Raw genomic sequence first — 25,072 nt, 5'->3', positions numbered from 1 at the left:
GAAAGTACTTAGTTAATTTTTAAGCTACGCTAATAAAACTCTAAAAAAGTATTCGTCAATTTATAAACAACCTGCGGTCACAGCGACGGTATATTAGCAGTTGACTTAAAACAGCATCAAAAAGGCGTCACCAGGAAAATTTGATAGATGACGTAACATTTGATAAGTCTGAAATGTTCAGCTCTGAACGGTCAGTTGTTCTTCATTTATTTCGAAGTCACTCTTTCAAACCTTATTGCCCGACAAACAAGTTTTTATCGCATGTAGGTATGTAATCCGAACATCATGAGAGCCAAGTAATGACACTATATTGATGAAGGTCATAACCTCCTACATATTTTTTTCGGTCTTTCGTATTGGGAATCCATCTTTTAAACTGTGACAGTTTGGTCAACTTCTCGTTATAAACTATGCATGCATACATCTCAAACATCTTCCCAGGACCATTAGTTGCCGCTAGACTAAAACCAAACGTTCCAAACCATTTCTCCTGTCTCTTGATATTCCCACTCACTTTTTGACTTTTTAGCGTCGATAAAAAAGGTGATAGGTATGGCTGATAGGAGTGATAGCTGATAGTAGTAGCCAGTAGCCTGGCTGAAAGCTGAGAAGTTCTGTCATGAATCTGTAATTTATTCATCCAGCTTTCCGCAAAAGTTAGAAAATAAGCTGTTTAGGTGTATAGAAAAACTGCTATTTGTTTCGAATTAAACACGGAAGATGCCGCCATCACTATTATGGCGCACGTGCATTGGACTATTTTGTGACATTTGACATTTATTTCATTCCTGATAATTGTTGCGTCATTCGGCCTTGCGTCAGACCCAGTCAGACCCATACATGTCCTACACAAGGCCGTCCTACACTTCATTGTGTTTTCTCAAAAGCGCGCTGGGCTGATGACAGCTGGTTTTGTTGTGTCATTTATATTTCTTCGCATATAGATGATAGACGGCAGACACAACATGCTGTACCTTTGTCTTTTTGATAGACCGTTTGCATCTTACGGAGTCCAGTCAGCATCGATCAAGATGACAGCTTAACGCAGCTTTCAGGTAAGTCAGTGTCTGAATGAACTGGCAAATGTAAATTAATGCTGAATTCTTTAAATCATATAACATTTTGTATTTCCTATGCATGACTGCTCACAACAATAAAGAAATGCGTGAGTCTTGTTTCAGAACTAGTATTGAAACACATTAGGATCAATCATCCATCCAAATACCAACCAGAAATGAAAGTTTCTGTTACCCCTATTAATAATTTATTTTCCAGTCATCATCGAGATGGTTTGCATCGATAGTTCATTTTAACATAAATCAAATTATACCTATTACCTATTATACCAAAACCCACAGAGTTTTAGAGTATCTACTGTTCCAAATTGTTGTACATTTTAGCGTTCGCTCGAAAATCCAAGGAGACGTTGATAACACATGAATGTAAAATTTCATACGACCAAAATTACCTTAAATTGCGCACGCTGCTGCTGTATTTGAAGATCGGGATAAGCTTAGAAGGTGCGCTACTCTTCAGGGGCAACCTCACACACAAATGCGACATTTCCGTCAAAGCATCCCAGGCCCAGCTTCACCTCATCCGGTCTGACAACCACACACCCACTGGTGCCACCCTGCGGTCCAGCCGTCCCCTCCAGCTCCGCTGGCGCGGTAACCGAGCTGTCTTCGGTCTCAAATCGATCACCTTTGTCGACGAATCTTGTGAATATTTGAGGAGAGAATTCTCCCACCGTGATGTCCACTAGACACTGCAGTTGTGCTTGTGTAGATGGAGCGGGAAACTGCTCTCCTGTTCTGTTACAATATGATCCTGAAGCATCCTGACTGTCTTCGGCAAAAGAGTCTCCATAGCAAGCGCCGTCACATGCAGTATAATTTGCGGGGCAGGTGACCTGAAAAGAAAAGGGCAATGTCAGAGGGCACCAAAGGATCTGGGCCGAACTATATAGTGCCTTTTGTTTATAAACTGGAAGTACTGCCTACTGGAATTGAAAGCAACTGAACAGAACTGAACTGAAAACCCTGGAACTGAACTGACCGAGAGCCCATGGCGCTGGACATCATATTAAACTTAGAACACATGAGCTGAACTGAACTGGAACCGAACTAAAGGTTGTCGGGCTTGACTCGAGCTGAAAATTTTGAACTGAACTGAAATACGGGGGGGGGGTTATAAAAAAGCGATACGGTGAAGAGTCGTTATAACTCGAAAAGCGATTACGCTAGGGAAATAATAATACGTTATTTAAAAGAGAATTGTTGAAAGTTTTTATGGTACGTCGGTTCTTATTGTCGGGCACGTGCCACGTACAAACATCTCGTGCCCAAAAATCTCACTTTTAAGTTGGCAAACTTGATCTCTTCATCCAGCGTCATTTGGCGCTATGAATCAGTTGACAGACGAGCAAAAGTTTCAATGCTGCCATTGGTTTGATGATTTGATCAATTTTAATCTCCCATTCTCGAAAAAAAGACTCTTCCGGAAAACATTTCATTAAAATTTAAAATTCCCCATCGTCATGGGCTTGCCAACTTTGTAAAAAATATCTATTTTCGGGCACGAGATGTTTGCACGAGGCATGGCCATAATTCGTGCCGGACAAAAAAAAAAATGGCGTACCATAAAAATCTTTCAACAATTCTCTTCTGAATGACACATTCATAATTCTCCTAGTACAATTACTTTCCGAAATATAACGACTCTTTATTGTCTCGTTTTTTTTTTTAACACCCTGTAGAACGTGTAGATGGATTACGCCTGAATTCAGCTAAAGGTTCGGGATCGGAACCGAACTGATGTTGGATCAACTTTTACGCTGATGGAGTCATTGATAGTTTTTCTCCTTGCTACCTTGTTAACATTGTCATGCAGTATGCATTACCTTTGATGCCTGATGCATCAAAATAATAAACAAGGAAAACTACGCTCTGAAGTAGTCAATGTTTTACTAAAGAACATCTTACATACCTATTTCTTTTAAATTAAGCAGACATGTTTCTCATTTTCCAATTTGATTGATGACACATGAGGCTGTTGGCCACAGCACACACAAGAGGAAAGTGAGGAGAGTAGCTATTATCCCGCACCGTAGACAGCGTTTACAATTGCTTCACGTGCAAAGAGAGAAAATTATCTGAGGCCTCTTGGACCAAAACCCTCTTGCACCAATGCTTGGATTATTTTGCATCGTATACCCAGTCCAAGTTTCAAATGTAACAATTTGTGTGCAAAATTTAGCAAGCACATGTAGGACTATGTATTGGGCTATTGCAAACAAATTTACCACCGTTAGATTAGCTTATTCTGAAACCGGTTTTTCGATTTTACCTAGCTAGGTAGTTTGGTGCAAGATGCCTCAGATGTCGTATAACTGATTTGGTAAACGTCTAGACGATTAACGAACAAATGTCTAGTAGACATTTCGTCTAGTCTGAAATGTGTCGTATTTATTATATAAAATGTATTTTTTACCTTTTAGCGCACGAAAGATATCGGCGGTGCGTGTTAAAGGGACTATCCCACCTTCTAAAATGTTGTTGAAACCAGTTAAATTGTGCCCGACTTTATAGATTGGATGACCAGGAACACGGTTCTGGCATTTATTTTTCATTAAACATCTTAGGCTTCCCATATTCCAAACACAAACTTTCAAATATGTGACGTCACAGCCCAAAATTACCTCCTTCCCCAGGCCACATTACTGTCATAAAGCTGATTCTTTTTACTCTGTAGGCACCACAACAAAGTTCAGACCAAGTTTTAAGCGATTTTTCAACGAACAAACCCATTTAAATCAGAATGACTAAGCGAGGTGACGTCACACTAACGGTCGCTCCATGTTGAAGATAGGGCCTTGTACAAGGCCCATTTTCAAATGAAGGGAACGAATTTCTTCAACACCAAGAGGCCGCGGGGGTTGCAACCTAGATAGATAGTGGTTTCTGAACCTCGCCGCAAACTTGGCTATCTCAACTCAAACCCCATGTTAAAGGTGGGATAGTCCCTTTAAAACTATCAAACCGCTCGTAGGTAGAAAAATCTTTTAAACGTCTCGCCTATATCGGCTCGACGTTTAAAAGATTTGTTCTACCTACTCACGGTTTAATATAAATTCTACCACGTGTTTTATCATACCTTTGGACCGGCAGGACCCGAGCCGCCGCAGTGTCTGTTTCCGTTGTTTCCGCGCCCTCTGCACAAACCAAATCCTCTTCCACGTCCAGGTCGATGGCCGTTTACTGCTGAATTCAGAATTAAACACAAAATAGCAAAGGCTAGTGCGATTCCTAGTCTCATTTCAGAAAAATAACTGGCCAATCCTTATTGTGAGGCGCAGACTGTATCACACCGCTGCTTTGAGCTAAGCGTGATGGTCAGACTGACTAAATGTAACTGCTCTGGCCTCACAGTAACAGCTCGGTTTTATATAGTCCTGCAGGGTGGAAACATCTGCTATGTTACAGTGACACCCAATGTGCGATTTGCATTATGTGCCCGTTATCTATATCTACGCACTTTCAATGGAATTTAACTGCATGAATTTAACAACGGAGCTTATGTAACTGAACCGTGCAAACCATTAAACCATTAAACAATTGCCTGAGTTCGGAGTCGGAGCGACCATTTATCGTTTTACCATCATTGTATTTAATTACTGCGTCAGCCTGCCATATCTGTGCTAGCTCTCCCTCAGAGAGAAGAGAGAAGAGTCCCTTCCCCCTCTCCCTCTCTCTCTCTCTCTTTCTCTCTCTCTCTCTCTCTCTCTCTCTCTCTCTCTCTCTCTCTCTCTCTCTCTCTCTCTCTCTCTCTCTCTCTCTCTCTCTCTCTTCTCATTTACTGTGAATGCATGAAATTAAGAAGCAGCATTAGTCCAGGTCGATCTGATCCCGGTCCGGGTCCGTCCCGTAGCTCAGTCGGTAGAGCGTTGTACCTCGCGTGGTGAAAGCACGCGCTCCCGGCTACAACAGTCCGGGTTCGAAGCGCGATGGACGCTCGGTGTTTATTAGCCTCCTGACGGCACGGGTATGGTTACGATTGGTGGGAGGCTGTAGCTAGGCGAAGTCAGTGAGGGGACCGGCCGTGCGCGGCTATGTGCGCACGTTTTAAACTTTGGACTCTAAATTCTGCCATAGAGCCGGAATTGCGCGATCGGAAGGTAGAGGGCAGAATCAACGCAACAACCGTTGCTTAGCGGGGGATCTGTCCTTGTGAATCCTTCCAATCAAAAGGTTCGGACTAAATTTATATAACGAAACATTACGATGCATTTTCTATAAGCAAAGTTCGTGTTTAAGGAAATATACAGCTTTTAACATTGGGTTTTATTTTAAACTGTAATAGCGATTTTGTAGGCTGGGCTGAGACTAGCACAATTCTGAAGCTTTAACCCGCGCCCCGTTGGGCTCTGCCGAGCAACGCGCCCGGTTGGGGGGGGCCATTTTGGCCCCCCCCTAAGATCTCGAGAACCACGCAACATAGCGACAAGCGGTAAACGGCGTTGGATAGCCCCAACGGGGAGCTACCTTGTGACCCAATTTTATTGACCTAGGTCAAACCGATGACGTCACAGGTCAGGTCAAAGGTCCAATTTTCACCGTTTACAGGCACTTCAAGAAATGCGTTGTAAAATCGAGTAAAATGCATCTCATTGAAAATCATCGATGGGGAAATGTTCTTCAAACACATATTTTGCTATTTGAGGTCACTGATACCAGGTCAGGTCACAGAGGTCAGGTCACGGGGGGGTCACAATATGAAAGTGTCGTGTGATACATGTTTTATGGTCCATTTTACATGACAAATGCGATTATATGGGTCAGGCAGCCTTTGGGGCCAGCTTAGATCACGTTTTGGTCAAGGTCAGGTCAAGGTCAGGTCAAATTAGGTCAAATTTCAAAGTTGATATTTTTGCATAAAATGGGTATCGAATCGATGCAGCTCGTCACGGGGAGTTCAATGGTGGTCTTTGTTTTGCCGTACGTGGTCTAGAATCGCTAAAAATTGAGTTCAAAAATTTGACGTCATCATTTTTGAACAGTTTTTTCGCTATAACTTGGCCAAAAAACGAGATATCGATCTGAAATTTGGTATGTATATAGAAGAGCGCTGGGACTATCACAAATATTCCGGTTTTTTTCGAAATTCGGAAATTTTTTGGATTTTTTCAAAGTTTTTCTAAAAAAATCAATTTTTTGATTTTTTTTGGTCAAAAACCAAAAATTTTGAAAATCCGAGATAGCAGTTTTGTAGCGCCGCTTTTTGTCTACTAGACCATATAAAGAACTTTGAAATTGCTTGATAACTGTAGATTTGGTGAGCGTTTCAAGATTGCATGTTTTTTGCTCATTTTTGCTCGAACATGACCTCAGTTTGACCTCAATAACTCCTGACCTAAGGTGACCTAAGACTTGAAATTTGGTGTGAAGGTGTCAAATTGATGCCCGGGAAGGTACTGAAAATTTGGCGGCGCTGCGCGCCGCCGTTTTCTTGCTATTCAGGAAAAACCACAGGGGGGGGCCAAAATGGCCCCCCCCCCAACGGGGCGAGGGTTAACACCCCAACGATCACCCTAACCAAAGATATATGATTCTATGATATTAATTTTTATTATAGTTCCGAAATCAGTCCCTTATGGAGGAATGTGGTGCCTTACGGAGGAATCCAAAGAATGGAGCTATCCTTGGCAGAGGCCAATCAGCATGCGGTTGGTTTTGAAATACGCAATGGGGGAGACTTGAAGGCTTCAATTTCGTGTCTAGCTAGAAGTGTCTGAGTCTTAGACGCGTCTAGCTGTACGGTGGCTGCGTCTATCTGGCGATAGCTAACTTAACCCTCGCCCTGGCAGGGGGTAGGGGTCGATGCGACCCCCCTAAGGTTTTTCGAAGATAGCGTAAAAACGGCGGCGCGCCGCCAAATTTTGCACAGCCTATGGGGCAACCTGTTTACATAAGACCTAAAAATTTCAGGTTCGAGTGACCTTGGGTCAGGGTACTAGGTCAGAAAAACCGGTACAAGGTCATGGTCAAATTTCAATTTTCTTTATGCACCTGTCCCACTCACAGTTTTGGACCGATTTCTTTCAAACTTTCAGGATGTGCTAAGTTCACCGAGTTGTATAACATATACTTCGGGTTTTTTATGTCACTGACCTGAGGTCAGTTAGAGGTCATAACGTCGTAATGTTAAGCTATGGGAAAATACTAAATTCGGAAAATACTGGAGACATCCGCTTCGTTCTATCACTTTTGTGCTTTGAAACCACAGTACTTAACAGCAGGTCACTTGGTGCCTCCTTGTTTGGTGTACTTATCCATGGGTCAGGTCAAATGAGGTCAACTGAGGTCAAATGACGTTTTTGCCAACAGCTTGGCACATAATGACGCTAGAGCTCAGGGGCGTCGCCGACGGGGGGGTCGGGGGGTCCGCGACCCCCCACTCGTCAGAACCGGGGGGGTCGACCCCCCCCCCCACTTTTGGCGATGCTGAGTATGCTTTTTTTAGCTATCATGTCAGGGAAGTTGGCGTCAGCAACATCAACAAATACAACTTCAGATTCAGAATCGCTTCAAGAGCTCCCTAGTCCCTATTGCTTATAGGTCAATAAGCTGTGGGCTAGAACATCAGCATGACAATATGATTTTAGTCCCTTTTTATCCCTCAAATGAGCGAGCGCGTCAAAACTGACCCAAGCGTTCGTCTGATTGTCAAAATAATGGTTGCAGTCGATTCGTCGGATGACGTATCAGTAACTACGAGGTACCTACCTGGCTAGCCTCAGCCCTGCTACCCTCGGACCTGCCTGCATAGGGGAAATGGGGTCAGATGGTGGATCCCTCTGGGGCTTTCCTTATAAGACGCGCAAAAAGGAGTATATTGCAACGAAACTTCCAGTGACCTCGAGTTAATGAATTTTACACCTATTCTAAAAAAAAAATTGGCCCTGATTCGAATATGGATGACCTTGGTTAACTTTTTTGAGTTTTATTTGCTTCCACTTACAAGTGTGGTTTTTGGGGCTGATTTCGAGTTTAGCGCCCGTTTGAACCGTTTCAAGTAGTTTTGATAAATGATGGTTATGTAACATGTTACGAAGCTATCGTTGGTGGTTGTCAGTCACCCACTCTAGATGGCCGGCAGGAAGCCTGCTGGTCGACCTGACATGACCCGACCCGATCTACCCAAAATGCATGGAGTCATCATCTTTATTCAAGACTAACATCAAACTCGTACACGGGACCCCGATAACAGCTACGGCTCACTAAGTTCTAGCAGGCGGCCAGATTTTTCCTACTTTTGGGCGTTGACCTAAGATGACCCGGCCAAGACCTTGAAATTGGGCATCATCGGCTTTCTCTCATCACGGGCAGCATTTTCGCTCTTCCGCGAAACTCTACCTCGATCAGGGGCCGAAAGCATGCCTTATGCGTTACGTTGGTAAACGTTTTACCTTAGCGACCCGCAAAATACGAATAAGAGCTACAGCAACACGGAAAGCGTATTCGATAGCTTTTTAAAGCTCTTTCGCCAACTTCGCCTCAGATATGACTTCGGGTCTATGGCTTCAGGCTTGTGTGCCATGAGTCCAAACAGCTAAACGGACGGATTTTGCCGGAACATTTGTTCTGTAACAACCTATGATTCAGTGAATGTGTATGATATTCATGTTATCACCATCGTTTTTGTTTCGTCGAAACACGTCGCATGGCTTACAATTTGAACTTGAATAGAAAACTTGACATCAGGTAAAGGTCATGACCTGACCGGAAAAGAACCTGCTGCATATGGATCGATCTGTGTTACTGAGCTGAACACACTCCAGGCTGTCATCGCTCTACAACGTCTCCATCAAAAGTTGTTGTCGAAAATGTGTTAGAGACCTTTGATGACCTAATGACTGACCATTTCAGTCACCACTGGTCATTAGCTGCACCTTATCTCTAAAATGAACAAGGTGTCATGGCTACCAAAGTATCTAGCGTTTTTAGCATATTCTTTCAAAGCAGAGGGCATCGTGCTTTTTCCCATATCTTATCATGATTGGTGAGGTCACACACCTATTTGACCTGCCTTCGCTTCTCAGATGTAAAATCCCAGATTCATGAACTGTTGGCACTTATAATCCCATTCATTACACCAAATTTCAGACTTATAGAAGTCAGGAGATAATCTATAGGAATGACAAGATTGCAGTTTTAAGAGGCATTAAAACTGAACTTGACATGACATTGTTACCTGACCTCGGGTGACCTCTGCTTGATTTTTATGCACGATGCAAAATTGATGTACAATACGATATACCGCTGCTTTCGCGGCGCTGCGCGCCGAGGTTTTTCTCCGGGCACACGAAAAAACCGGGGGTGTGGCTAAAAACACCCCTACCCATCAAGACGTAGACCGGAAAACCGACCCCCCCCCACTCAAAAATCCGTGGCGACGCCCCTGCTAGAGCTTAAAAATGGTGTCAATGTGTTTCTGAAGATCAGCAAAATCGAATGATATGCATATGATACAATTTGGGTAACTTGAACTGAATTAATTAATTAAAGTTTACTTAAAAATTAGGAAAAACTTTAAGTACACTTGAGCAAGCAAATAAGTATATCATCCGACGCGCCTTGACGTGCTGAGTTCACTAGTGCTTTTTTTTGCTCTATCTTCATTAGATCAAAAGTTAGAAGCGAAAAACTTTTGACCTGTTTTTAGCGAAATTTTTACATTTATACCCCAAAAAAACCCTAAATATTGACCTAGAGCAACCAAATTTGCACAGGGGCGAGAGCTCCAGAAGGCCCACCTACCTACCAAATTTGGTGTTTCTAGGTGCAATAGGAGTCAATCGCGAGGGGGGTCGCATTGACCCCCCCTGCCTGTGTTATGAAAAATGCGCTGCCAGGGCGAGGGTTAAGACGCGTCTAGCTTGGAAGTCTCCGTCCAACAGTTAGACCGTAGACGCAATAGACGCCAGTTGGACGCAAGTGGAAGTTTCCACCCAATATGAATGGTCAACGCCTAATAAGCTGGCAAGCACTATTTAGCCTCTGCCAAAGACAAAAAATAGTTCTTCCTACACAAACATATTTTGTATTTTTTAAACATAAATTTATTTATTATGATCGTTTCAGGCGCAAAATAATAAACCTGTAGCAAAACGAAAAATTATTTGAGAAATGTGGTATGTTTCCTTTAACCCTCGCCCGTATTGGTGTTTTGCCAGCCGCGAACGTTTAAAGTGGGGGGGGGGGGGTCCGTTGGACCAAAATTACTTTGTTGGACCCCCCTCCCTTGCCGTTTCGCTTCTGATCAAGCTAGAACTTCGCGGAAATAACGAGCGTGGTGCTGCCCGTGACGAGAGAAAGCCGATGATACCCTAATTGAGGTCCTAGTTCATTGGCTGACCTTCCAGGTCAGGTCAATGACCCAAAAGTCCGGAAAATCGGAATCTGTTAGAGCGTCGTAAAGTGTGGTTGATATAGGGGTTTTCGGGGTGATGATCACGATTATTATGTTAGTTTTGATCACAGATGATGTGTTCATGCATTTAACCCGCGCACCGACGGGGGTCTGCGCAAACTTAGTACCGACGGGGGGGGGGGGGGGGCGGATGACCGCCCCCCCCCCTGAGATCTCGAGAACGAAGCAAGATAGCGACAAGCGGTAAACGTCATCGGATATGCACGGACAAGGTCTACAATTTTTACTAAGGTCATTTTCAGGTCAGGTCAAAGATGACGTCACAGGGGTCGAAAAAGTCAAAATGGCGGCGGTAGATATGGAGAGGGTTTTTCTCGAATAACTTTCGAAGTAGTCAAGATAGGAACAAACTAAGGGCATCATCGTGATCCTCTCGTCAATCCGCATCGAATGATATATATGTTGACCTCGAAAGGTCAAGGTCAAAGGTTGACATCAGGTCACGTGACCTCGAGGTCATCATGTATATCATTCGATGCGTCTTGACGAGCTGAACACAATGAGACCATCCGCGCGGCTGTATCTTGTTCCTGTAAGGAGTTATTGGCAAAAAACCTTTGGTGACCTTTGATGACGTCACATGACCTTACAGCTGCCCAACAGCAAAACAGACCTCAAGGTAGTGAAGGTTGATCGTATGTGAAGTCATGTATGGTATATGGGGCCATTCCGACCCGTTTTAGTGGTAAAAACAGGGAGTTGATTTTTCCCCCATTGACTTATAATGGGGAGGTCGCGAAATTGACCTGACCTTAGGTCACCGACATCAAAATTCCGAGATATACAAATTGTAGCTACTAATGACCTAATAACATCCTGCGACTTTCAAAGGCCTCCAACATCTACTGTAGCTCTGGCACGGTGACAAAGTTGCAAAAAAGTGACTTGAGGTTGGGTCATTCAAAGTGACCTGGTGACCTGACCTTAAAAGCTAGGAGGTTCAAACTTGCACACCATGTGTAAAATTGATGAGAGAATAGTCGTGCCAAATTTCGCGGCGCTACGCGCCGCGGTTTTCCCGCTATCCGCGAAAAACCTCAGGGGGGGCGGATATCCGCCCCCCCCCCGTCGGTGCGCGGGTTAAGGCGGGTCAGGTTAGGTCAGGCCAACCAGTAGGGGTTCTGCCGCGTATTCGTAGTAGGTATCTTCCGCCTCTGACAGCTTCGTAACATTTTACGAAGGCACCAAAATAACTTTGTAAATGTTCAAATGGTTGCTAAATTCGAATTCGGCTCTAAAAACTAGCCTAGAAACATGTAAAACTCGAAAAAGTGAGCCGAGGTCATCAAAAGTCAATGACCTGAAACGACCTTCAGGTGACCTTGACACCCACCCTAATGCATGGGACCAAACCAATATCATATCACATGTTTGAACGCTTGAAACTACGAAAAGACTGCAAACGCGTGGCTAATGCGAGCCGACATACATACACCGAATCGCGATTCCGGCCAAACATGGTCTCAAAAAGCAGGTCACAGGTCAAAGGTCATTTGGGTCAGGGTCATGAAATTTTTAGGTTAGGTGTAAAATTGATTACTGCGAGGGTACTGAAAGTTTTGTCATGACTGGCCGCTTTTTACACGAGTTAGTTGCGAAAAACCAAGGGGGTCCGTTCGACCCCCCTATTATACGGACGAGGGTTAACCCGCGTCCCACTGAGGAAGGGAGGCTATACAGAACCTCCCTCCCGTTTTTCTGCAGCATTTTCTAAACCGCTGAACGTATCAACACGAAACTTCAGCACCTTCAGCTGCATCAATTTTACATATTGCGTCCAAATGAAAATTTCAGAACTATTATAGGTCGGCTAGCAATGACGTCAGAGTGACGAAATGTTCAGCCAATTTTGAGGCAAAACATTAATCTACGGCAATTGCTCTCAAGAGCTCAGTTTTTATGCTAGATCCGTTTTTTTTTTGGCATGAGAAGACTGACAATACACAGGGCTACTAAACTATCGTCCGTGATTTTCGAAATCTTGACGAAAAAAAATAAGTTCTGTGCATATAAACTCAGATATTATATTTTGAATTTTTTCCTATAAGTTTTTGACATTTCAAAAAAACCGGAATATATGTGATTGAACACATACCTATGATCTACTTTTGGATGTTTTAGCCCGACATCTTCAAATATAGCTAAGGTATACGCTTTGTGGTAAACGACACACAATTATCAAAACTAAAATACATTTTTTTAGTAGGTTTCTGAGATCGTACAGAAAAAGGCAACATCGTGTTTGTGAGCTCAAATTACATCCGATAGACACCTTTTTTACTGAAAAATTTCAACTTCAAAATTTGATTTTTTACCTGAACGTATTCAACTGAACATGACCACAAATGACATAGATGACAGACGACACTGATTTCGAAATATATGGCCTAAATTGAGCATTAAACATAGGTCACGTAACTGATGCATGGCATAAAACGTGATCTAGGAAGACCTAGCCTTGACTTAAGAATAATAATTACAAGTGCACACGAATGTGTGCTTAGGCATGCACACAAGTGTGTACTGATCCGACTCGTTAGCTGGCGACCAGAGCCCAAAATGTGCACAAGCCAAAACGTTGGTTATTTTTACTTTGACCTGACCTATGACGTCACCTCGAGGTCAATAAAATTAGGTTAAGCTCGACAGTCTTCCATGGCTTTCAAACGTCATCAGCTGCTGCTCTCTGCACCGTTGCTGCTATTGGCTCTGCACGCCATGCAAATTGACACAATTTCGCACTTATCTATCATCTAACATAGAGCCCATGAGCTTAACGAACTTAGAGAAACAAAGCCATTTTCACCACAGAATCATCCAGATAGGAGGGAACATTGCCGGTTTGAATATGGCACCCACACCCATAACAGTTAGGCATCCTTATTCACTACACATTGTTAAGTTCTCCGGGAATTAGCGCAATAGAGCAGGGTGACACTGGCCTATATAAATCACTGTTATATAAAAGCTGATCTCATGCAACGAACACAGGTCGTTATCCCCTGCAACGATCAAAAGGTACTGCATAGTTCCTAATGCATACCGGTTATATAAGAGTACTCCATTATACTGTTAAATGGTACTATTTCTTTGTATTTTTTTGTGAATCGTAAATAATTTCTGTACTTTAATATATCAGTAAGAAATTTAATGTGTTATGAAAGGTAGAATGAAATTTGTAATGTCTGATCACATGGTTCACTGAACATTCATTTTACCGATGTCGTCCAAAACGCATGCCTAAATAATGTGATATGATGATGCATGATATGGCATGCAACAATATAATAACAGGAAAATTTCTCTACCCGAAACTTTGTATAAAGTGCTTCGCTTTCCGTCTCTAAGTACCGACTCTAAGTAAGTTTAAGTACAACCGTCCCGAAGCGTATTAGCCGTTTTCACGACGGGCTATCCGGCGAATGCACCTAATTTGACCAAATCTGCACTTACTCTCTTTTACAGCAAATATCTTCATTTTATCAATTTATTTCAGTGTTTTAATCGATGATGCTGTCTGATAATATGACAAAACAGGTATATAAGCAATTAGTGCAGCCCTAGCTGATAGCTGCTAAGAGACACACTGAACCTAATTTGACCAAATCTGCACCTAACCTGTACCAGATGTGCACCAAATGTGTACCAGATGGCCGTCGTGAAAACGGCTAATGTTTGTTGTGCTGCTCGCAGGTCCTGGCGGCCCACCTCGACCCAGAGCCATGGACAGCCTGGCAGTTCCCGGAGACGACATCACTCTGGCCTCGCTCAGTCCCGACATGTCGGACGAGAGCGATGACAACAGCGCAGAAGACGAGGACATCACCGTCTCCGACATCGAGACCATCGACTCTGCGGCCGACTTCAAACTGGAGGTGTGCTACTTCATCTTCACCCACCTGAAGAAGGTCATCGGATGGACGTCTCCCTTCCTCAGGATCATGGAGATCATCCTGGTGATCTCTGTGTATGTCAGCATCATCACAGCTACCTTCCTTGTGGCCTTTCATCGCACCTACATGCCCGTGCTGGCCTTGTTCTACGCGAGTGACAGTGTGTTCGTTCTTCATTTGTGCTTCATCGCGTTTGTTGCACTGAGTCCCGTAAGTGCCTGGTCAACTCCAAACCAAATCACGTTCCGACAAACTTGCCGTCTCCACTGCTTGATCGACATTGTCACAGTGATCCCGTTCGAGCTGATTTTGGGTCAGTTGATGCCAACCAAGGAATACAGCATCTCCAAATACATCAAGCTGAGCTACGTATCCCTCGGTCGTCTAAACCGACTCATCAGGGTGTACCGCATCGTTCGCTTCTTCAACAACAAGAAGAACGACGTGATTTTAGGAACCAGATACTCGGACATCCTGTCAGCCACGTGTGCACTGACCTTGCTGATTCACATTTCGGCCTGCATCTGGTACTTGATGGGTTGCAGGCCGTTCGTCGACGACCTGAGCGACCTGAGTATCTGCTGGTGCATCAAGAACCACTTGCTTATAAATTCACTGAACGAAACAGAAATGCACACAACATTTGACTATCAACCATCAAACTGGGCTGAAGCACACAGCTGGACTTTAGACATGTTCTCGGTGGCCGGTTCTGAACAGCATCACTTTTCTTACCTGTACATCATCAGCGCCTACTGGTCTACCGTGACGGCGCTCAGCGTTGGCTATGGCGACTACCGAGGTCTCAACTTTGACGAGATCCGGTTCAGCATCCTGGTGATGCTGCTCGGCTCAGCCATCACCAACGGACTGGTGGTCGGCAGTTTGACATCGCTGCTCACCAACGTCGAAAGCCAGAGAGCTTCTTTCGCCCATCGTCTCATGATCATCAAACGGTACTTGCAGGACAACAAATACTCCACGGAGCTGTCAGAAACGATTCAAGGCTTTTATGAGTACATGTGGTTTAAGAAAAGAGGACAAAGCAAAGACAACATATACGAGGCGCTGCCTCCGTCTCTACAATCAGAAATCTGTCTCAGCGTAAACCACTGCGCTCTTAGTAGATCACCCATGTTCAGAGACTTGGACGAAGGTTTCTTGCGCTCGATTGCCCTAAAGATCCAGAACCACTTCTACTTGCCGGGCCAGATCGTGATAAACAAGGGCACGGTGAGTCGATGCATGTACTATGTGGTCCGTGGCGAGCTGGAGGTTCTCAGTGACCGTGACAATCAGACGCCGGTGGCCGTGCTCAGACCGGGCAAACTGTTCGGGGAGGTGAACCTGGTGCTCAACTTCGCGCGCACGGCCACCATCCGCGCAGCCACGCACTGTGACCTGCTGACCTTGAGCCAGCACGATGTGACGCCGGTCCTCTTGCACTACCCGGAGGCCAGGGTTGCCATGTGGGAGTACGTCCAGGCTCTCTTCGAAATGGACTTCAATGAGCCGGAAAGCACATCCGCGAAGACATCTTCTGCAAAAGACATGGGGATATCGACGTTGAAGTCCAGAGGAGATCTCAGCTCCTACAGCTCACGTTTCATGCCAATACTAAGCCCAACGGTGGAGAGTGAAGAAGCTCTTGTGACAGGCAAAGATCAAATGTCGGTGAAAGAAGACGATGCAGGTGCGAAAGACGGAGATGGCACTGTACAGCTTGCACATGAAGCACAAAGATCTTCCAATGCTTTATCTACAGAGGCTGCAAAGCTAGAGAAGCCTGCTTCAGAGGTCTTTCAGAGGAGGTCAAGTATACCTGTGTTCAAAGAAGCCAAAAGCTTGGTCAGTGCACGCTCCAGTCTGCCATCCAGTCAGCCTAACAGTCCGACACAGGATCGAGTGCCTTCAGGCTCCCAGAAGCTGTCACGTCCCAGCATTCATTTGACAGGGTCTTCTCGCAAAGTGACCACCAGCGAGCAGACTATGCAGAAGGGAGATGAGCCCATACCAGCTTTCGAGAAGCCTGAAGAAGGTGTATACCCCAGTAGCAAAAACATTCAGCGCAACAAGCACTTCGATTGGGGTCAGGCACAAGGTACCAATCTAAGAAAACAAGTTCGTCGTCCAACCATTGCCTCTCGTCCAAAGGGCATGTCAGAACTTCTTCTAGGCCAGGACTATGCTGTGCTCAAAGCAGACTCCCGATCACATGGAATATCTTGGCTAAAGAAGGTGATGGCACACATAGGAAGACCTCGGATCGACGAAGACAGCACATTTGACAACGCTTGGAAGACTTTTGTTTGCGTGATTGTGCTGCTGCAATGGTTCTTTTATCTGTATCATGCCAGCTTTCGCGATGGCTACAATCCCGCCACACTCATGCTGACGTACTGCCTGGATGCCGTGCACCTGCTGGATCTGATATTTAGCTTGATGACGGTCGTGATAACTCCAAGAGAAACGTACGAGACTTACCGACAGATTTTCTCCTATCGCGCTGGCACCGTCGCCTTCTACTTGGACCTCACTGCCGCTCTGCCACTGGATTTGATCTGTCTGCCGTTCACTGCCTCGATGGGGACGGCCCGGCGAAGTCAGCTGATAACCATATGCAAGCTCAACAAGCTTACCAAGGCATGGGTGATTTACCATCGATTCAGGTACTTCGAAGACCAGCTGTACATGCCACTGCAGCTGTTGCGACCTATGGAAACCGTTGTGTATATTTTGATGGGTGCACACCTAAACGCATGTCTATGGTACATGGACGCCAATTTCGGCTCCACTCTAACCGGCGGCATCACGAGGGATATATGGCTAAAAGATTTCCTGTCAGTAAAAACCGAAGAGCACTCCCTTGACCCAGAAGACATGAACGTCAACAACAGCGCTTACCTGTTATCCTTGTACTGGGCAGCAGCGACCATGTCTACCACCGGATACGGTGACATTGTTGCCTTGAACACCATTGAGTATTGCATCAGCATATTGTGCATGGTACTGGGCCTGGTCCTCTTCTCTTACACACTGGCTTCTTATGCATCGCTTCTGACAAACATCGACCGCCCGAAGGTGCAGTTTCAGTCAATTGTGTTCGCGATGGAGCAGTTCATGGTAGAGAACCGACTGGACCGGCTTCTGCGCAAGCGTGTGCTGCGATACATGGACGTGCAATGGAACGCGTATGATGGACTGATCATGCCAGGCAGCCAGTCACTTCTGCATGACCTGCCTGATGCGCTGAAGCAGGACCTGGCCGCCGACGGTATTGTTAGACTGCTGGACCAGGTGCCGCTGTTCCACAGCACCGACACCACGTTCAGACAAGAGCTGAGCACTCGGTGCTCTCGCTACCTCTTCCCGCCGAACGAACTAGTGCTGTACAGCGGCGACCTTGGCAGAGACATGTACGTCATCATCCGTGGCTATTGCGAGTCGTATATCGGCAAGCGGCAAAAGTCGCTTGGCCTGATGGGTCCCGGCGAATACTTCGGCGAAGCGGGCATGCTGTTCGGTCTTCCAAGACCGGCGCATGTTATCACACGCACACACTGCTGTCTGCTGGCTATTCCGCACGGTGAATTTCAACGCATCATGAAGAAGTTCCCTACTGTAAACATGGAGATCCGCGAGATTCAGGACAACGCCGCCATTCTTCGCACCGTGAAGTTGAACCACGCAAGAGTCTGGCGCCTCTCCAAGGAGCTGCCTCCCAGTGACGACTCGCTGTTCCCACCAGATGAGCCCCCACCGTTCACGACGTTCCCCGAGAAAGACTCGAGTGACGATGAGTACCGTCGTCCGTTTGCTGAGCTCGGAGGTGTGATGGCCGCGCTGTCCCGCCTGCTCATGCCGAGAACGGTAAGGCCAGATGGCAGGGCCGCCGTTCGGCTCGAGTGTCTCCGCATCATCACCATCATGATGGTTCTCTTCTTGACACCCGTGCACGTGACGTTCGCATGGAAGAGCTTTGGCGTCTACGCTCTGGGCATACTGCTGGACATCGTGGCCTTGGGATTTGTGTACTTGCGCCTGCATTGGGCCTACTATGACGAGAATTCGACGCTCATCACACACCCTATCGCTACCGCTCAGAATTATCTATCATCGGCCTTCCTGCTGGATCTGGTTGGATGTTTTCCTATCGATATCATAGCCATGCTGTTCTTCCAGGGTCGCCTCGAGGAAAATCTGCACTTCATCGCTCTATTCAGAATCAACCGCATGATTCAGATGTACGAGATTGCGTGGGCGTTTTACCACTGGGAGCGAAGGCTGGTGTTTCGAAGTGGAGTTTTTAAGGCAATGAAGTACCTCTGGTACTTTGTGACCTACGTGCACATCATCGCCTGCATCTGGGCGTATATCGCATGTCCAGCGTGGCTTTCGGGACAAGAACCAACTGCGCAGGGCATTGAAGGGCGCTTACGCGAGTACCATGAGTACAACATAACGAAGTTTAGAAGACAGCATGGGAACTGCCGCGCATACTCATGGTACAGCACCTCTGTCTTCGCGACCAAAACAAACAGTTCTGTAGATTTGTACATGATCAGCATCATGTACACTCTGGAGATGGTTGCGTCGGTAGGCTACGGCGATATGACTCCTCGCTCCAGGATTGAGTTCATCTTGTCCATCATTCTGATGCTGCACGGCGTGATGTTCTTCGGCTTCGTCATCGCCAGTGTGACAGCTAGCTTCGTCAACGCTGACATGACCCGTGCGAACTTCAGCGAAAGAGTGAAGGAACTGGCCGAACAAATGCAGTATGAGCTGGTTCCCGACGCTTTACAGAAGAAGGTTCTGAAGCATATCGAATATGAGTTTTTCCGCTCGCAAGGCATGGAGGCGCACGCACTTTTCGCCAATCTACCCCCAAGTATAAGAGGGGATGTAGCCATTGTGCTTTTTGAAGACCTGATCGGCTCAGTGCCAATCTTCAAGACCATCGATCGAAGTTTTCATCGAATGCTGGCCATGTGCCTAAAAGAGGCATTCTTCCTGGAAGGCGAGACTGTCATCTACGTCGGAGATATGGGAGAAGAGATGTTCTTTATTCATCGGGGAACCTGTGACATCGTTGATGCTGATGGCAACACTGTCATTTCCCTAGGTCCTGGACGGTTCTTTGGAGAAGTGAGCGTGATGTTTTCCATTCCGCGTACAGTGACGATCAAGGCTCGAACAAATGCAGATCTCTTCATCCTGACCAAGAATGACTTGCAAGATGTTCTTGAAAACTATCCCGACATTAAACGAGAAATCGAACGGATCGCCATAGAGAGGCTTCAGGATGCTGGTCAGCGAAAGACAACAAAGCAAGAGCAACAAGCCACTTCAAGGAAGCCAGAAGGTGGTGGACGGGTAGGATCGCTGACGGGTGTCGGTCTCACAGAAGCACGACATGGCCGTAAGCACAAGACGCATCATCGGCGCAGTCTGGTCGACCAGCTGACTGGCGCTCTTATGCCACACGTTATCTCGAACATTTGGCATGGAGAACACCCAGCTGAACACCCACTTGAAGCCGAATACAATGCACTGTTACAGGGTGAAGACCATGAAGAAGTGCCAAAGGAGCAAAAGAGGCGGAGAAGCTATCAGGTTCTCCAAATCAAGCAGTTTGTGCATAGGATTTTCTCCGGCTACGCCACAGCTGATGACAAACACCGAAGCGACGAGATGGACAAGCATGCTCAAGAAGACAGCAGTGCAAAACACGTGGATGAATCAAAGTTGGACGATACAGCTAACGAAGCGGTCAAGATTGAGGTGCATGACGCGTCGGAAGTGGACAGCAAACCTACCATAGCACCAAAACAAGACCAAACACTGGACGGATCTATGGTTTCAAAAGATACAGTGGATGGGAAAACTCAGATAGGCGGGATGCATCCCATTGACGAAAACGGGGGAGAGAGCACGTATAGAGAAGACGAGAAGCCAGCAGAAGCATACAACTTGCAACAATCTGTCGCCTCGATAGAACATGGTCCAAATGTAAAGGATGATATTTCTAGCACTTCAGAACCCGATACATCTGGAACAGCTACGCTGACGAAAAAGACGCAGCCTGACGAACAAGACGAAGCGACTACTGAGCACGAAAGAGTCTCGGATGCACTGACAATGGGGACGGCTTCTGAACAAGTTTCAAAGAATCCAGTTCCTCCACCAGAAAGAAGATCTGAGAGTGCAACAAAGCTACCACCGATTCCATCAAAACACTTACCTAAGCCGAGCAGTGTCACATCACCTGAAGATAGTGTAAAGAAGACGACCACCGAAATCCAGCAAGCTACCAACAGTGGCATGCCCGCAATCATAGTCAGTCCGTCAGAAAATGAGGTGCCTTTAGTCAGCCAAAGCCCAACTGCCGATGGCAGTGCAGATCACCCTTCGAAGGCGCACGACGACCCCGAAGTTAGCCACTCACTGGAAAACGCAGGACCGAAAGCTACCATTGCCAAGCCTGTGAAATCGGTGTCACATCAGATCGATGACGACAGTGCTCTTCGGGAAATGTATGTCAGCAGTCGGCCTGTACGGACGTCAAGCGCCCACATCGTTCCCGAGAGCTCATCTGGGATCAGGATCTTATCAAGAGACACTGGTGAGCCGTCCGACGGCAAGCGCACGTCCAGGGTGTCCATCGGTAGTGTGCTCAGTGCGCGCAGCCAGTTCAAACCCCCCGTCTGGCTAGAAACGTTCCTACAGCGCATCAGGGATCGACTACGCAGAGCACTGTCATCAAATTTCATCATCAACCCCAAGTCCGAGCTGCTGCTCCTCTTCAATCTTCTCCTGGCCATTCTCGGAGTTACGTCAATCATGATTTTGTTCTACCAGCTGGCATTTTCCGACTTCAGTGAGTATCTCAACTGGATTCTCCTAGTCATCTCTCTGGTGTACACAGTGAATATCTACATCCGCATGCACACTGCATACTACGACAACTACGGCGATCTAGTGTGCGATCAGCTCTCGGTGAAGAAGAAGTACATCCGTGAGCCGACTGGTCTTCTGATAGACGTCCTATCAGCGCTACCTATCGGAATGCTCGTCTTCATCCATCCTGGATCTCCTGAACTACTGCAGGCCATTCACAAGGTTCGCTTTGGTCAGTTGGCACGGTTCTACACCGTGTTCAACTTCTTCCGCTCGTGGGAGGGGCTGCTGAAGGCACCGGTGCTGCTCCTGCGCAGTGTACGTGCTGTTGGATTCTTGCTGGTACTGCTGCACATCTGGGCATGCTTCTGGTACATGGCAGCCTGCTCGGGAAGAAAATGTGAGAAGGATTCTTGGATCACCATTCGGAACCTGGATAATTCCACGAACCACGAGAGGTACATCAACGCCATGTACTTCATCACGGCTACCATGACCAGCACGGGGTACGGAGAGATTCGCCCCAACACCATGCAGGAAGTTGTCGTCTGCATCGCCACCATCATCATCGGAAAATTTGCCATCGGTGAGTTCACTAGGAAAACGACGCGTTTTTACTTTCAAATAATAGCGTTGTTATTTCGTGGCATAATGCTCATGCAGTAGGTATTTATCGTTCCGCTGTGATCAATCCTACATTTGAAAGCATAGAAATTAAGCGACGTTTACAGAAAGAAGGAATGTTGCATCGAGTACTTATTTCCTGTTGTCTCTAAGTCATATCTTAATTGTTTGGCCAACAGGGGCCACAACACAATGCCCTATCCATTCGTTAAAGTTATGTATAGGGCATATCGCGTTGTCTGTCTTGAAAATTACAACTTAAATTCTTTGTCTCATAGGCCTTATCATCGGCGACCTGGCCTCCACTCTGAGTAACCTGGAGGTGGCCAGGGTGGACATGGAAACCATGCTGGCCGTCATCGTCAACCAGATGAAGGACCAGATGGTGCCCAAGAGCCTGCAGAAGCGCGTCAGACAGCACGTCGAGTACGACTGGCTCCGGAACCGGGGGCACAGCCTCAAGGACCTGCTGCAGCACGTCCCCTACTGCCTGAGGGTAGGTCTCTGACTGATAAGTTACTGCGCGCCTAAAATGTTGTTAAACTATAGATATGCGTATCTTTTGACGTCCGATGTCCTCTGACTAAAACCAGTTCTACCGGACCCGAACAGCTATTGCATTGTCACTCATGTACCCGTAAAGAAAATTAATCATATGTGTTTAGTTTAATCGACAACGAGCATCTCATGCATTTTCGTACCTCCATTTGTGAATGAGTTTACGATGCTTACAAGTAGGTATGCCCGTTCGTGTTTTAGCAACACAAATTATAATGTTATTATCAATCGTGCAACTAAGCAAATATGCTTGACTCCCCCAGATGGAAGTTTTCGAATCGATCTACGGTATCCAGCTGCGCTCCATTTCAATCTTCGAGTCGGCTCCAGACTACGTGATACGTCGCCTCAGCGCTCTCTGCGAACAGCAAGTCTACCTACCCGGTGAGAAGTAGTGATGTCAGACTCACAACTAGGATGCTTTCTCGATTAGATGATTCATTCACGAAACGAATGCCGTGAGAATGAAGGACCATCAACGTTTGTGGAATAGCCAGCAGGCTAGCCAGGCTGATCTGTAGTTTCTAAAGGCATTCATTTTTTATTTCACTTTAAGCCTTCTTATAAACCAAGAACACTTTATTGCTCTTCCAATGCATATCGTCACCGCATTCTGTCGGGAGCTCGGATAGCCTCTGACTGACCTTCCTCTCCTTGACCATGCAGGTGACTTCATCACCAAGCGTGGCGACATCGGACGTCGGGTGTACATCATCCGGCGCGGCTCGGTACTGGTGTACCGTACCTCTCCGGCCGAGCCCGAGTACTTCCTGTACTCGGGCTCCATCTACGGTGACGTGCAGATGGTGTACCCGACGATCCCCTATGAGCACCACCTGGTGGCCGACTACCCGTCTGATGTGCTGGTCATCCACCAGGCCGACATTCAGCTGCTGCTGGCCGACAATCCACAGTTCTTCTTCAGGTTAGTCAGAGTCGACTCGTAGTTAGTCTGCCGGGCTGGGGAAATGATACATGGCTGGTGCTCGAATTTCTCTCGAATGAATTTGAGAAGGGAAAATTGCGAACACGCATGACTGACCGATGACCGAATGTGCATAAAGCGGCGTAGCCGTAATCGGATTCGGATTCAAATTCGAGTGCCGCCAACAATTTTGTTCGAAATGGACGTAGAGAAACGCTCTTGACATGCTGAATATACGGAAAGCACTTTTTTCAAAGGTTAAATAATTTGACCTCAAGAGGTCCGCGTCTTTTGAACATTTTGGTCGGACTGTGCTCCCAATGTGGCAATTGGCATCTGGATTATATTTCAAAATGAGCAAAGTAAATATTTAAATATTTCTCGCATGTCGTGAAAACTTTCCTTTTAAAAGAGACCTTCTGCTGCACACCAACACAGAAGTAAACGATATCCGTGACGTTTTTGGAACTCAGATAAACGTTTTGGGGAGTCTGAGTGCGCCCCTGCAGCGTCCTTCTGGGTTAGTTTTTGGTTACTGATATGCACTTATATCATGCATTTCAGAGTTCGTCGGTATATACAGAAGAAGTACGAAGATATAGTTCAAGATAAGCGGCCTTCGATGGTCGTAAGGGCTTCTGTTTACTGAACGAAGAAACATGAGGCTTGACATGGAATGCAGCGTGTTTTCATGTGTGACTAAAGAAGAAAGGCATGCTCTGCCACCAACTGTTTGGTGATATGTGATATGTGATATGTGTGTATTTGCATTTAGCCAGCTCCTCAAATTGTTGGTTTAGCCGTGCAAGAGATGACAAGCCTGCTGTAGCAATGGTAGAACTGTTGACTGTGCAGCTCAGGGAGCAATCAGCATTACTTACATGGGCTTAAAGGCTGCCAACTGGTGGATGGGGACCTCGGTAACCGTCTATGACTGCAGTGTCTTACACATACTGTCGTTTGGTGTTGCTGCGCTGTATTATATAGGCACTTGTTGTCTACGAGCCTGTAATGCTAGTTTGGGTGCATGCGAGACTAAATTCGTTCGATGCCGTGAAGCTGATATTGCGCAGTGTTATGGCTCTGGTTGCTTCAACATGACCATACCCTTTGTGTTATAGGCGCTGTTTTGCTCTCGTATCTAGACGGATATGTGCATCAGATGAATGTTGTTCGAGTGTTTGTGTCCGACTGACTCAATTATCGCCAATCGGCAATGCTTCGCTTTTGTGTGCCTTACGATACGACAATAAACGGCACAGCTTGAGGTCACAATAACGTCCTTAAAAGTTCTATCACAGTCGCGATCAGTTCAGGGAACGTCAACAGGAACGAACAACGATTCACGCTACCTCAGCTGTTTCACAACCAGCTCAGCCAAATGCAGACAGAGGGCGATTGTGAAGATATAGGTGATTCCGAATGTAGCAGCCTGCGAGTGTAGGTAATTGTACAGATAAGTATACGCGTTGCATTGGTGTCTCCCGATGTGTGCCGGTGAGTGCGTGGCGCCTGTATGGGTACCTGGTGCTGCCATCTACCCTGGCAAGTGACAGGCTCAGATGGCGCAGCGGTAGGAGCAGGCTACGAAGCCGGTGTTGTGGCGTCATCTAGCGCCACTCGACTACCTCAGGTGATTTATTTTTTTTTTTCATTTTTATGCCTATAACTCGTGCCGCAG

At 46.2% G+C, this 25,072-nt stretch overlaps 1 protein-coding gene across 1 annotated transcript; it reads left to right on the top strand.

The window, feature by feature from the left end:
* Positions 1 to 784: 784 nt before the first annotated feature.
* LOC122376253 lies at positions 785 to 24,680 on the top strand. The gene is made up of 6 exons (XM_043356054.1): positions 785 to 1,055; positions 14,185 to 21,870; positions 22,187 to 22,404; positions 22,730 to 22,850; positions 23,133 to 23,391; positions 23,956 to 24,680. Exons 2-6 carry the CDS (start codon positions 14,214 to 14,216, stop codon positions 24,038 to 24,040), a joined length of 8,340 nt encoding a protein of 2,779 aa, XP_043211989.1. The 5' UTR covers positions 785 to 1,055; positions 14,185 to 14,213; the 3' UTR covers positions 24,041 to 24,680.
* Positions 24,681 to 25,072: the final 392 nt, after the last annotated feature.

Source organism: Amphibalanus amphitrite, unplaced genomic scaffold (genome assembly GCF_019059575.1).
Source record: "Amphibalanus amphitrite isolate SeventyFive unplaced genomic scaffold, NRLGWU_Aamphi_draft 000042F_arrow, whole genome shotgun sequence".
Taxonomy (NCBI): domain Eukaryota; kingdom Metazoa; phylum Arthropoda; class Thecostraca; order Balanomorpha; family Balanidae; genus Amphibalanus; species Amphibalanus amphitrite.
Note: the sequence above shows the minus strand (reverse complement) of the source record. Positions and strands in the feature narration are given on the sequence as shown.